This window comes from Cardiocondyla obscurior, linkage group LG03 (assembly GCF_019399895.1).
Source record: "Cardiocondyla obscurior isolate alpha-2009 linkage group LG03, Cobs3.1, whole genome shotgun sequence".
Classification (NCBI taxonomy): domain Eukaryota; kingdom Metazoa; phylum Arthropoda; class Insecta; order Hymenoptera; family Formicidae; genus Cardiocondyla; species Cardiocondyla obscurior.
This window is the reverse complement of record NC_091866.1, coordinates 2194773-2206875: the sequence shown is the minus strand read 5'-3', so window position 1 is coordinate 2206875 and position 12103 is coordinate 2194773. Positions and strand designations below refer to the sequence as shown.

At 50.1% G+C, this 12103-nt stretch overlaps 1 protein-coding gene across 2 annotated transcripts in view; it reads right to left on the bottom strand.

Moving 5' to 3' along the window:
• Grh (grainy head) overlaps positions 1-11219 on the bottom strand; it is a 93321-nt gene extending 82102 nt beyond the window's left edge. For both annotated transcript variants that reach the window (XM_070675385.1, XM_070675386.1), the window contains exons 1-3: positions 9395-11219; positions 6746-7057; positions 637-1412 (exon numbers count right to left, since the gene is read on the bottom strand). In XM_070675385.1, the coding sequence (XP_070531486.1) occupies positions 637-1412; positions 6746-6796 (827 nt within the window). In that variant the 5' untranslated portion in view covers positions 6797-7057; positions 9395-11219. The remainder of the gene's footprint in view (positions 1-636; positions 1413-6745; positions 7058-9394) is intronic.
• Positions 11220-12103: the final 884 nt, after the last annotated feature.

Here is a 12103-nt window from a genome sequence, read left to right as displayed (position 1 = left end):
TATATTTCTGACTTCGCGAACTGGCGTCATTGTGCACGTCGATACTTTCGACACACGTTGCGAAGGTACGTGCTAATGAAAAACATTAACGTCGAGGTTCCCATCGGCTTTCGTGTCCGCGCAATTCGTCGGCGATGCTGCGGTCGCGTTCACGGATAGAGCGAACCGCAAGAGGCATTGCGAGTCGATAATCAAAGGAAGGATGTATTACAACCTGTCTCGAGTACAGTCGTCCCGATGCCCGACGCAGTCAGGATAGATTTAATTATACGCGAAATTTACGCATAAGCATAATTGATTGAAAAATTTTTGAGGCTGCGAAATAATAACACGCTTGTTTTTTTCTTTTTTATTGTTCCAGGTAAGAACTCTATCAACACCAGCATCTCTGCTAGAATTAATTCCTCAATCAAGTTAATAGCCTGCCGTCCAGCATTGTGCGGCATAAATATTTAATGATTTCGTGGAATCTATTACATCGGGCGGTTAGGCATAGAACAGTCGTACCCGTTCAGTTATCTCGCCGGCTGAATCTGCGAGTGAGAGAGCAGGAGCGGCGCGATAAGGATCGCAACGTCCGACTGGTCGAGCGGAATAGGAAAATTCGTCGAGAAACGGTGGAAAAGTAAGACTTACCCAGCGCGAAACGATGCTGCGGCGGCGGCGGTAAGTGTCAGTTGCTGCGCGGCTGCAGCTGCACCGGCGGACGGATCAGCTGCGACGAGCTCCGAGAGGACGAGTACCGTCGTCGTGGTGGTCGCGGCACCGCAGTTTGGCACGGTCGCGTTCACGGCGTGACGCACCGTCGGCAAGTCGTCCTCGTGCTGTAACTGCAGCTGCGGATAGTGATGGAGATGCAGAGCCGTCGCGGTGGTCGTGCCGGCGGATCTCGGCGTGACGCAGGCCGATGGTAGCAGACCCGTTGTCCTCGCGACGCCGCCGGACGGCGGCGACGGCGACGGCGGCGACGGTGGTGGCGGTGGGTATTCGACCACCTGCACGCGATCCGCATGCTCGTTCTCGTAAATAATCTCCTTGTCGTGGGTGTACATGACCGTCTTCTGGCCGTCGTTGTATATTAGGTCGATCATCTTATGCTCGCCTACGCCGGTTGCCTCGGCGCCCGGAGTCACCCGGCCGTCGGGGTCGTCCGCGGCCGCGGAGCGCTGCTGCACGTCGTCCGCGTCGTTTCCTTGGATGTGCGGCTGCTGCGGGTGGTGGTGATGGTGGTGATGATGATGATGCCGGTGGTGGTGATGGTGGTACTTAGGGTGAAGCGTGTGCACGGCCGGTGGGTCGTGCAAATCGAGCACGTTCACCGGCTGCATGGTCGCCAGCAGAACTTGCTCGTTCTCGTTTTGATTTTGGTTGCTCAGAGAGGAGGACGCCGGCGAGACTGGTGCCTCCTGCACCTGTAACGTAGATAGGCACGGTCATTGTCGCGGAATGGTTGAATATTACTAGATAATTTTTAAGGGAGAAAATTCTTTTTTTTTTTTTATTTTAATATTCAATAAAACTTTTTAACCGCTTGCGCGAGTAACAGAATCCCCGCGACTGAAAAGCTCTGGAGAATCGCATGTCGCGCGGAGGGTGCCCCGTCGGGCTTTACTGAAACTATTACCGGAAATATATTACTCGTAAAACAGATATCCTACATAAGTATATTTAATGGCCGGTTAAACGGCGACGGGTCGCTTTACTGATGCACTTATATCCTACTATCCCCGAAGTTGCACGGAAACCCCTGCGACCCGCATGAATAAGAATACGGTACAGTAATGACGTCGTTTGGAATTTCCCACGTGTCGCCGGATTACTGTGCTTTCTAGCCGGTAACATAAGTTATGGCGCGAAGTCTCTCCTTTTTCCTCTTTCTCTCTCCCTCCCTCCCTCTCTTCTCCTCTCGTCTCTTTTTTTCCACGGCGAAACCTCCGAGACCTCGAGAGCTGCCCGGTGCCACGCAGTCACCGCGACGTCATTCGTAACGTGACAGCGGGCGACGTGGCAGTGCCATTAAGGCTCGTGCATATCGCAGCAGCCCGCAAGCCGCAACGATGGGCTCCGTCAATTAACATAATTAACAATATTATGAATCATCCTCTTAGTGCCCAGGCATCCCGCGCGTGAATTACGCGCGCCGTTAGTCTAAGCGCAAAAATCCACTCGTCTCCTCGGAAAGTATATCTTTTTCTTTTTTTTTCTTCTTTCTTTTCTTTTTCCTTTTTCTTTTTTTTCCTCGTTCATTTTCTACGGTGCGCGCGGGACTTAATCCCGAGTGTCACCGGTTCCTATATTTCCTCGCGTTGACCGTCGTAAATTCACCCGCTGATGAATAATCGCGATTCCGCGATTAAACGCGGGGATTAGCGCGATGAAATACGGTCGGTGGGTACGAGTAAAATCGTTAATGGGCGAGCGCAGGCCTCTGAATAGACCACACGTGCCTCCGCGAGCCAAGGTAACAATGTTTATCTCGCGATTATGACTTTCTGGCGTGCACATCCGACAAACTTATTATTAATAACATCGTAATTTCACGCCTTTTGCCTGCTTTTTTACCTTCGGCCGCTCAAAACTGCTTAGGAATACATTTTTTCGACGTTCGCTCTTAACTCACGGTACCCGTGTCTTTTATCTGCGCGCGAATATTGAATTAAACACGTTGTATTAATATTAATTTCAATTACGTAATCAGTAATCATCGATATTTAATAAGCATAATTTTCTTTTTTCTTTTTTAAATACTATTTTTAATTATTTTTTTATCTCGCTATTTATTCTATTCGAAATACCGATGTTAGAATTGCGCGGCGACTGAGAGCGTCGCACCTCGATTTTGACTTCGCACTTAACCGCGTCAGTTAATTCTTTATAGGTCTTAAAAGCGAGGTTCGTAGACATCATTGGCATTGTGCCACGGGCGTCTAATGGACCGTACGGTCCCGGCGTAACGGTAATCGCGCGGACGCTGGAAAGAACGTCACGTCGCCGCCGGGCGCGGGTTTTAACCGTCGCGACGCGGTGATTTCCCAACACAGGAAAGTCTCCGCGGATTCATTACCCAAAGCCAAGCTACCGAGATGCAATTTTCGCGGCGACACGCTCCATCGGCGGTGTCAGGGGTCTCGCAGATACGCCGGCCGAGAGGAACATTAATCAGCTCGAGCTGCGGCGAGTCGCGACACGAACCTCCCGCGGTCGTTACACGACATTAAGTACCCCGCGACGCGAACACCCGGTCGTGTACCGACTTCATTCGGAATCTAGTTCCGCGTCAGTCGGCGAAATTTATCGCGCTCGCGCGAGATTGCTCGTGGATCAGCCGGACCCAAAATCGCCGCGGGTCTATTAGTTTCTATTGCTAACTAAATATATGATTGTAAAACCCGCGTGTATTTTTTTTTTTTTTTTTAACGACAGTAGGAAGCGCCGTTATTAAATTCATTCTACAAGGGCAGTTTCTCACGTTCGATCGTCCTCCGATCGCGAGGGCTTCCGAACGGCGATTTCGCGGACAGCTCGAAACGACTACCGCGAATCCTACGACTCGCAGCGGTGCGAGCTCGTTTAGGATGCTGCGCGTCCTCTTTGCAACGCAAGAAGTCATCATAATAACAGTTAATTGGCCGGCCGGTCTGCGCTGCGTGAGAGTTCGTACCGGACAGTAGTCCAACGTGTCTGCCGGCCGAATGGCCCGTCCCGTCCGCGGTTGAAACTCGCGGGCGCTCTCGAGAACGTCTTTCACGTTTCTTACCCGGCTTCGTCGCCGTAGGCCGCGAATCGCGCGGCTCGCCATCCCCCTCGCACGCTTATTGCCGATCGCGACGCAGCTGCGTGCAACGCGGATGTAGATACGTGGAATCGTTAGGTGCCTTTCTTTCGCGGTACTCTACGTGTCTTAGGGGCACGATCCCCGCCCGTTCCCCGTAACGGCCGGGATATCCTAGCGATTCGCTTTTTACAATCGTTAAGCATTATCGTTGCATTACCTCCAGATACGACGTCTTCGTATCGCAACTCTGTTCGGCGTTCCGTTTGGCGATCCATTAAACCGTTAAGCGAATTAACAAATAGACCCCGGCGGAATCGGAACGAATTAAAAAGCCGACAATCTTAAAGATATCCTCTTTCCATAATCACGAGCCGGGTGCTTCGATTCCGCGGGCTGCGAAGTAGCGCCTTGCGCACGCCACCGTGCATCTAGATAACTCGCGAGGCAACTTCTTTCGCTCGCTTTATGCTGTTAATGCTCGCGGTTACGCATGCAAGAAACCCTGGTCTTAACTGGAGTGCGTTAATTGCGACAAAAATTGCGACGGCAGTTCCAGCGAAATTTCTCCGGCTTGGCTGTTCATCGAACGCTCGATATAGCCCGCGTTTTATCGCCCACGGTAATCGCCGTAACGCAGTTCGAATAGCATTGCCGCAATTATGTTACCGATCTCTCATGTAAAGACCAGACGTCGCGTGCTTTCAGTGGACTTCTGATTTACGCGGGGAATCAAAATGTCGACTTTAAATTTATTAATCAGGCGCGCATACCATCGCGCGGCTTATTTAATTAACGTCATCGTTGATTGTCACTTATCATGCGTTCGACGGGCGTTTCCTCTTCTTTTTTTTTTTTTTTTTAGCCGCATGTTTGTTTCGCAAGTGAAATATTTTCGGCCGCACGTTTATTATCGATACGTTTTTCTTGCACGCTTTTAATCTCGTTTTTACGATCGGTGTAGAGTCACTTGAATCGAGAGGGATTTGCGTGCGCGTGAATTACGGAGGCTTTCTGCTCCTTCGATTTTTTATTTTTTTTTTATTTTTTTTTTTCTTCTCTCGCCCAATAATGAATCGGTTAACGAAAAAGTTAATGAAGATACAAAATGACCAGTCGCTCGGAATTCTATTAAAGAGCCTTTACTTCTTATCTCCGTAATGAACGGCGCGATCATCGGCGAAGGGAACCTTCGGTTTCACCGTCAGGTACGAGAAATCTGGAGAGTCATCGCCGCGAACCTTTCCCTTCGTCCGGGTCCTGTCCGCAGGTAGATAGGTAGATAGGTAGATTCCGTCACATATGCGAGAGACGGACCGGGACGATCAACGTATCGTTCGTTTCTACGTGCGGAGAATCGAGGCTTCCGGCAGAGAGACATCGTCGCGCGTACACCAGTAACGGCAAAGAGACGCGCGTTCTCTTTTTCGATCCGGAAGCGCGATAGTATTTACACGGCTACTTGAACACCCGGTATGCTCGCGGCCGCTCGTCGTAAACGGATTTAACCGCGTATTAAAAGGCGCCAGGCGCAGGTGCGAAGCGGCTCGTCCTTATTTTCGTCTTCCGCAAGATTTATGGGTGCGTACTCACACGCGACGCTTAAGAGGGCGAGATGCAAACGACGTTTTTATTAATCGCGCGGCGTTTGCTAATGACGTCTTAAATCCTCGATTTTCTTCGCGGGTATCTTTTTATCCCGCTGCCAAATAGTTTTCTCCTCGATTTTCGTCATTGTCGCAATAATAATTAGGTACAGATATTGTTGCACAATTATTTTCTCCAAAATAGTAATTATTTTCTTGGAGGAAATACCATGAAGAGAGTTGAATTCGAATTTTATCGGTGAGGTTTTTTTTTTAATCACCTCGTCATTAGTCGCAGTCTTTATAATCTTGTTATTGCCGAACGAACGAGAATCACCAGTCGAGTTGAAAGCTCTTTAGCCCTCAAATATTCAATTCGCGGCATAGAAGCCGCAAATCGCGCGCGATTGGGGTCAAAATGGGTTCGTAATATGCCCGCGAGGACTTGTCCGTAACCCGTCGAGCTATTAAAATTCTTGGGAGAATGGCTCAACGCGGCATACTCGTGCTTCTCATTGTGGAGCGTCGTATTACGAGTAACGGGGCTGACCGATACATTTCACTTTCGAAAGATGGAGGTTTGAAGCTACCAAAAATCAAAGCCACCCGCGGCGATTTGAATTAAATTTTCGTGAAAGCACGCGCGCTCTTCTGCCGGCAATAATTGTCTTATTACACCTCGAACCTGTTTACATTAATAAACATAGCAAGTGGAAATAAAAACTGCGACTAAATTAGAACCCGATCCTCTCTGGTATATATATTTTTTCTTTCAAGATGTTTTCGAAATATTCGCTTTCACAGCGTGAAATTCGAAAATCCGTAAAGCTATTAATCTGTAAAATCGTACATCAATTAGGCACTTTGGCGTTTCGAGGACGTTTTCCAAAGTTTCTTCACGACCGTTCATAATCATGTGGCTTTCTGGTTTATTATTTTGCACGGTGGGGTGCTGTCGACGAAGAAATAACGATAGGTAATTCGAGTGAAAGAGTAGCAAATGTGAAAAAAGGTCGCGTTAAAAAAAAAAAGAAAAAAAAATGATACAAACAGATCAGGTAGATCAAACAATAATCTTCGTGGTGGATTATGACGTATTATCATTTTACCTGCTAAGTGCTATAATCTTTATATCTTGCGCAACGAAGAAGTTATTCGATTTATCACTCGATTAAATAACACTCGTCAAATCCGCTTAAAAGATCAAAATAGAAACGAAGAGATGTTTAAAAAAAAAAATTCCTCATCTGCATCGTAAACGTAAAACATTATTAAATATACATAATAGTAGTTATAAATATACATAATTTTATTCAACAGCGGTGGCGCCATGCAAAAAGTGTGCGCGTCAAATTTTATTATTCGAAAGTGAGAGTTTGCAACTGACCGGTGATAAAGTGCAGGGTGCATTATCGGCCTCGTCGGTGCACGTCGACATTATCCGGCGCCGTCTTCCGTTTCTTATTTTTCTTTTTTTTTTTTTTCCTTTCGTCGTTTAAATCCCCTGGATGAACGCGCGCGGTCGGCTGGGCGGCCCTTGTTCCAGGGACGGCAGTTCTCTTTAGACGAAATCCTCCAGCCTGATCTAGTCTTCGACTAGATTTCTACGTCTATGTAATTATTTAGGCATCGAGCATTATATCACAGGTCGCTGAAGGTTGTATGGCACGTTGTTTGAAGAAGAGCGGGCGGTGAGAACCTGCAAGAAGACGGAAAGAAACTCATGAAGGGTAGATCTACTAAAGGCATGGCGTTTATCACTTATTTATTCGCCTCTTTATCGCGGGTAATCTAATCGCGCGCATTTACGAGATGAATCGGCGGCGATTGGGGTGCGAATGTAAGCGCAAACAGGTAGAGCCCCGCGTTTTCCACGCGCCGCAAGTAAAACCGGAGATACCGCGTCTCGGTTTCGCCACGTGGCTCGCGGGGGGTAAAAGAGGAGAGAAGCCGCGTGCACGCGGAACGTGCACTCCCGCGAAACGGGAAACCGGAACCCCGCGCGCGCGAATGAACGAGCAGGTTTGGCGTTATTCACTTATCGCCGGGCGAAGATCCGCGCGAATGTCGGTCAACCAGTCTGACACCGCGAATTCTACGTCCTCGCGCGGTGGTCCCGTCCAGGTGGATGGTCAGCAAAACCAGTCGGTTTGCTCTTCGCGGCGAGTCGGCCATCTGCTCCTACTACCGCGGCGGAGTAGGCGCGCGTGGAGGAGGGCGCGCGCGTAAAACTGGAATTCAGCTCGCGGGCACTGCTCTGACGGATAGACAGGTATAATAATAGACGTAACGAGGAAGCCGGACCATCGAGAGTGAACACACAGGACGGTGCCGGTTCCCGGCGTCTCTCTTTTTCTCTCTCTCTCTCTTTCTCTGCCTCTTCTGTCTCCCTTTCTTTCTCAGACCGCGCGTCGTCAATAATGGAGACGCGGTGATGTTCGCGAGGAAGGAACAAGACTGGTTGCCGGAAAGAGAGAGCGAGAGAAAAAAAAAACGGAGAAGAACAGAGAGATACGTCGAAGAGGGTGACGGCGGGAAGTAGGTAGGTAGGTATCTACCTACTACGCGGAAGAAGGAGATTGGGGCGACCGGGGGAAGGAGTAGGTACGCACGGGGCCGGTATACAACCGCGAACCGGAGACGAGAAGCCAGAGAAGCAGGTTCAGAGGAGCCGGTCTAACCTGATTCTCAAAGGGAACCCTGCATCAGATTGGACCCACCACCGTGGGTCCGTTTGTATTTCAAGTACCTGTACGCCCTCGCCTCGCGTCAGTGGACGATGCCTCCGGTGAACGGAGGTCTCCGTCGAGTCAGTACAAAGAGGAGGAAGCATCTTCCTCCGTCAGCGAGTCGCGCGAAGCCGACGTGTCTATCGTAGGCTAGACGCCGCGATCGTGAGCTGCACCTGCCGCCGATGAGAGCCTGAAGCCCGTCGTCGCGGCGGTGTGCATCGCGATGTTACAGTCGCGGCGACCGCGATTCGGCCGGCCGGAATCGTCCACGGAGACGCGCACCGCCGTTAAGTGCATCGAGAGTGAATTTCTAGCAATCTAGTGAGAGTTCCGCGTGATTCCCCCTGCGAGCACGGTACAAGCGTTTCGACCGAACGGAACTTAGTAAAACGTGGCACGTAAACGACGCACTCTAACGTATCGCAATATATTACATCCGAGCGCGAGCGCATGGCCTATTAATTTTTTAAATCTCTGTACCGACCTTCGCGTTTAATGAAGTATGGACTTCGGATAATAGAGAAGTTCTGTGGACTTTCCTAAAACTCAAGGATTCGCGCGAGGTATTTGTCTCAGTAATTCCTGGGTAAAATGATTAAAGTCGGAAAAAAAAATGATGTAATTCTTTAAGTATTTATCTACGCGCATAAGTATGTACCATGTATTCATAAAGAGAAATTAAATGACGGAAAAGAGTACCTGAAATACTGAATTTATTCATGACAACGAGAATGCATATATTTCGTTATTAATTGCCATTATTAATTTACACTTTGAATTCGAGTGCAATAAAAAATATAAGACAAAATAACCGGACGTAATTGTATCATTATAAAAAAAAGAAAATTTATTTATTAACGAACCTTATTAATTATTGCAATTTTCCTTTTTATCGAAAAGCAGCATTATTTTCTACACCTACAACTTTATAAATATATGCATGCTTACTCTTACATTTCTACAATTTATCTGGCAAAAAATTTGTCTAGGAATTCGTATTATCTCTTTAACAGGCGCAGCACATATCGCGTGACTAAAAGGCGAAATATGTTAAAAGTTAGCGAGCGACACGCTGCGAGGTAGCTAGAAAGAAAATACAGATTATTTCGGCGATATGGAAAAAAGTAATCGCCTGGCGAGGCTTACAGCACGAGCGTCTTCGTGCTCGCTCTCTCATCCGTGGGTCACCTGCGCGTCACCTGTACGTCATTGTGCAGGTAGCCTCCAGCTATTGACGAAGACGAGCGCTATAGTGTAGTCTAGAGTATCGTAATGTAAAATGATGATGCGAAGACAATACTTACTCATTGGGATCTATTAGAAGAGGGGGAAGAAGTGTCGTTGAAGCGGTGCAGCAGCCGGCGCGTTCGAAAGCCGCCGATCCGGTGGTAGTTGCCTTACCGGTGGATTATCACACGTGCATGCGTACGAGGGGAGACGAGAAGGTGGAGGTAGAGTAGGTGGCTGAAGTCGCGAGGGGGCTAGTGGGATGGTGAGGTGGTAGAGGGGGGGAGACGGGGACCAACTACAAACTACTAAGTGTCCCTTCTATGTTCTGGATCACATCTCAACGGATGATAGTGTCACCACCTTCTCCGTAGACCGAGGCGTCCGTCGTCTTAGCGAATTCTCGGTCGTTGAAACCGCGATTTCTTCGTGGGGCACCCTTCTTCGGGGGCCCGTGGTCCTTCGCACGACCGACTCTCGTTCTCTCGGTAAGGAGCCTCGAGCGCGTCGTCTACTCGATATCACAATCCGCGACTCGCTCCGCGCACATCCTTTGCGTTTGACATCTTCCCGATTATCTCGAATGTCACATTCGACTCCGTTTCGCACTCCGGATTTTTCAGCGCGTCGGTCGATCGTCTCGCACCCACTCGGCAGCGTTCTATCGGGCTTGTCCGTATCCTGTTTATACTTTCAATCGCATAATCGTACACCGGCTTGACACACACTCGCACGTTCACGCGCGCGACCACGGCGACGACGCACGTTACCGTCGCGTACAATCACTCAAAAACTTGGAAACCTGGGAACCGTGTCGCACCGAATAAAAGAACCTTCTCGGAACTCGGACGTTTTTAATAAAAGAGACTAGGATTCACTAACTTCACCTTGGCAACAGGTAGTATTTTAAACGTTCAAACTATGGGTCCAGCAGCTTCACAGTGCTCTCTCGGATCGTTCTTTCGCCTCTCGAGTACAGCAAATATGGCCGTCGCCACCGTCGCCTCCCAGCATCACGCTCTTAGCTCCGTGCTTCGGATTCCCCTCCCTCCCTACCATTCGCGTCTCACACACGCTCGCGCGCCTCCACCTCCTGCCTCTCCCCGCGTGTTTTTTCTCTCTCTCCCACTCGTCGCCGCTTGCGCGCTTTCCGTCTAGGGAGACCTCTCAGCCTCCCTCGCTCCAGAGAGCCTCGTCCTCTTCTCCTCACTCTCGCTCTTCCGCTTACCTGTGCCGGTCTTCCCTTCGTGAGACTATCTCCCTTCGGCGTTCGCGTTTTTTTTATTTCTCTTTCTCTTTCTTCCGTTCACTAGTCTCTTCGCCCTCCCACTTCTGATGAAGAAGGAGAGAAAGATGAGGAGAATGGTGGAGGACCCTCCAGCTCCTCCGAGCCATCGTTCCTCTCTCCCTCGCTCGGCGTTCGCGCGAGAGGGACGCCGAGAACGGCCGCTGCGAGACGATCGCGGAGCACAAGTGGACGAAAGATACCGCCGGGTGAGAGGAGGACAGGTAGACATTGTAGGCGCAGGTAGGAGAAGCGCGGCGGTGAGGTTGGTGCGCGCAGGTAGCCGGCGCGACGAGGACGGTCCTCCGTGCATCTCGGCGAGTGCGACCGGGACGGAGTTACCGTGTGCACAGATACAAGCGGAGCATCGAATCATCAACAAGGCGGGATCCTGGCCACCCGGCATTATCGTTTCTGTTCCCTCGTCTCCCTCCGACGCGCTGCTTCTTCGCGCCGGCTGTCTTCGTTTAATCATCAGAGAGGAAGAGAAAGAACCTGACGAGAGTTGTTGCGGGAGGAACGTAGACGATCGCGGTGTACGCACACGTGTATTATCATTTCTCTTCGTTCAGTCTCGCCGTCTTTTCTGGCTCTCTCTTTCTTCTTTCGCTCCCCGCCCCCCCTCCCTCTGCCCCCAGCTCCTCTTTTCCCTTCTCTCTTTCTCTCTTTTCCTTCTCTCGCGAGCTCCGAGCTCCGGGCCGCCTCGCTAACTCGAGAAGGATAACCGCGGCCGAAGATCCATGAGCGGGACGAAGACGGCTGCGCAGACGTACGTTATCGTCTCGGCGTCCTTCTTACCTCGGATTTCATTTTCGTAGCTCCATCCCATTTCGTCTTCGCTACCTTGAGAAGGGTAGCCGCGGGGAGGGCCGCGATAGGACGGAAGGAGGACACGCACACACGGGATTATCGTATCTGAGCTCCGGCCTCCGCTCCCATCTCCCCCTCCCCCTCTTCCTCCCGCCGTCGCCGTCGCCGCCGTCGCCGCCGTCGTTCTCGCTTCGATTTTATAACGCTCGCTCTTTATCTTGCCACCTTGAGAAGGATATCCACATACCAAGCCGTATCCGAAAGGGATATCTGTGGACGGACGTAAAGTCATCTCGTCGAACATCCGCGGCAAACCGAAAGGGGGAGGAGGGAAGGGGGGTCCCGAACGACGGCAGATGCCTATCATTAGACGGCAAGACGTCTTAGATACATCCGTCGAAATTTTTGTTTTGCAATAATATCTTTTTTACTCGGCCTATCGCTGCGCCATAAAGAAGCCTCCGCTTGAAACTATCCGCCTCGGACGATCGAGGCATCTTCCCGAGTCATCGCGAGACAGACGCGCGTACGCACACATTGAACTCTCTTCTTTCTCTCTCTCTTTCTTTCTGGCCGAATGGAAGCGATGGGCGCGATGAGGAGAGAGAAGGAGGAAGAAAAAGAGCGTCTTCTTTATGGGGAAGAAAGCCTCATCGTCTCGTCTCTCCTTCTCTCCTTTCCAGCGCCATTG